The following is a 1762-nucleotide window of genomic DNA, read 5'->3' as shown; positions in this document are numbered from 1 at the left end:
AAGTGAGTAATACTGAAATACATTTCATCTGTTTAGGAATAAACACAAAATATGCACTAAAATCTGTGGAACAAATTGGGTAGGATGAAATGGTAATTAAGACTAATAGAGTAGGTTAGACTGATTAAAGTACAATATATTTCCAAGTAAAATTTGAAGACATAACCCCACTTAATGATGAACAGAAACTTAAAGAAGAAAGGTCAGTTGTGTAAAACATGTTACAGGGAGGTTCCTAGTGGGATGGGGTGGTAAATGAAGAGGGAAAGAAGCACAAATGTGGTTGATGCATTTTCTACACCTGTATGAATATGGGGCAAAGAAACCTGTCAAAGTTATTTTAAGAAGGGGGATGTACCCACCCATGGCTCCTCAGAGCCCACAGGGAGGCGTCATGGGCGGCGGCAACTCTAGCCAGCAGCAGATGCGGCTCCAGCAGCTTCAGATGGAGAAGGAGAGACTGCGGTTGAAGCAGCAAGAGCTGCTCCGGCAGGAATTAGCTCTCCGTAGCCAGTTACCAACACTGGAGCCGGATGGCGGGACTCAAAATCCAGTATCTTCTCCCGGGATGTCTCAGGAATTGAGAACAATGACGACCAATAGCTCAGACCCCTTTCTGAACAGTGGCACCTATCACTCTTGGGATGAGAGCACAGACAGCGGGCTGAGTATGAGCAGCTACAGTGTCCCTCGGACCCCGGATGACTTCCTGAACAGTGTGGATGAAATGGATACAGGTGATACAATCAACCAAAGCACCCTTCCCTCACAGCAGAACCGTTTCCCAGACTACCTGGAAGCCATCCCTGGGACAAATGTGGACCTTGGAACACTGGAAGGAGATGGAATGAACATAGAAGGAGAGGAGTTGATGCCCAGTCTGCAGGAAGCTTTGAGCTCTGACATCCTTAATGACATGGAGTCTGTTTTGGCTGCCACCAAGCTAGATAAAGAAAGCTTTCTTACCTGGTTATAGAGCCCTCAGGTAGACTGATTTCTAAATCTGTGAAGGATCTAAGGAGATAAGACCTGCATACCTGAAATTTCCAAATAAGCCAGGTGCAGTTTTCTGGCTAACAGAAAAAGATGAACAAACGTCCAGCAAGATTCTTTCATCCACTATTTTGCTCTTCCTTGTCCACTGCTGCTTTTAATATATTGCTGACCTCTTTCACAGTTGGCCCTAAAGAATCAAAAAAAAAATTTTTTTTGTTTTGTTTGTTTGTTTTGCTGTTATAACTACTGTTTGTTCCTGGGGCTGGGGAAAGTGAGCCTGTTCGGATGATGGATGCCATTCCTTTTGCCCAGTTAGATGGTCACCAATCATTTTAACTAAATACTCAGACTTGGTTTGAAATGCTTCATGTCACAACATTTAGTTTATCCAAGAATTGTTCCTTCAGCTGCCTTTGGCCAGTGGAAAAACATGTCTTACTGGTCTGACAAACCAAAAATGTCACATTGGATATTAAATACCTAATGGTGATTTGGAGAGATAGCTGAAACCAAGGCTGAAGACTGTTTTAGTTTCACTGTTGTTTGGGGTTTTTTTTTTTTTTTCCCTCCTAGTGCTATCATTAGTCACATAGTGACCTTGATTTTATATAGGAGCTTATAAGGCATGAGACAATTTCCATAGAAACATATTAATTATTGCCACATACTCTAGTATAGGTTTGGGTGGATATTTTGTGGGTGTTTTTTGGTTGGTTTTGTCGGAACCTAGGCAAATTACTATATTAGTGAATCTGTTTATAGTGTA

General features: G+C 42.1%; 1 protein-coding gene across 1 annotated transcript; it reads left to right on the top strand.

The window, feature by feature from the left end:
* Positions 1-337: 337 nt before the first annotated feature.
* On the top strand, positions 338-1209 carry LOC109689804 (transcriptional coactivator YAP1-like). Its single transcript, XM_074068480.1, has one exon. It carries the CDS (start codon positions 353-355, stop codon positions 974-976), a length of 624 nt encoding a protein of 207 aa, XP_073924581.1. The 5' UTR covers positions 338-352; the 3' UTR covers positions 977-1209.
* The last annotated feature ends 553 nt before the right edge of the window (positions 1210-1762 follow it).

This window comes from Castor canadensis, chromosome 3 (assembly GCF_047511655.1).
Source record: "Castor canadensis chromosome 3, mCasCan1.hap1v2, whole genome shotgun sequence".
NCBI classification, from domain to species: Eukaryota; Metazoa; Chordata; class Mammalia; order Rodentia; family Castoridae; genus Castor; species Castor canadensis.
Note: the sequence above shows the minus strand (reverse complement) of the source record. Positions and strands in the feature narration are given on the sequence as shown.

Excerpts from the sequence above, each read along its gene's own strand:
- LOC109689804 (XM_074068480.1), top strand. The coding sequence starts at position 353 with ATGTACCCACCCATGGCTCCTCAGAGCCCACAGGGAGGCGTCATGGGC.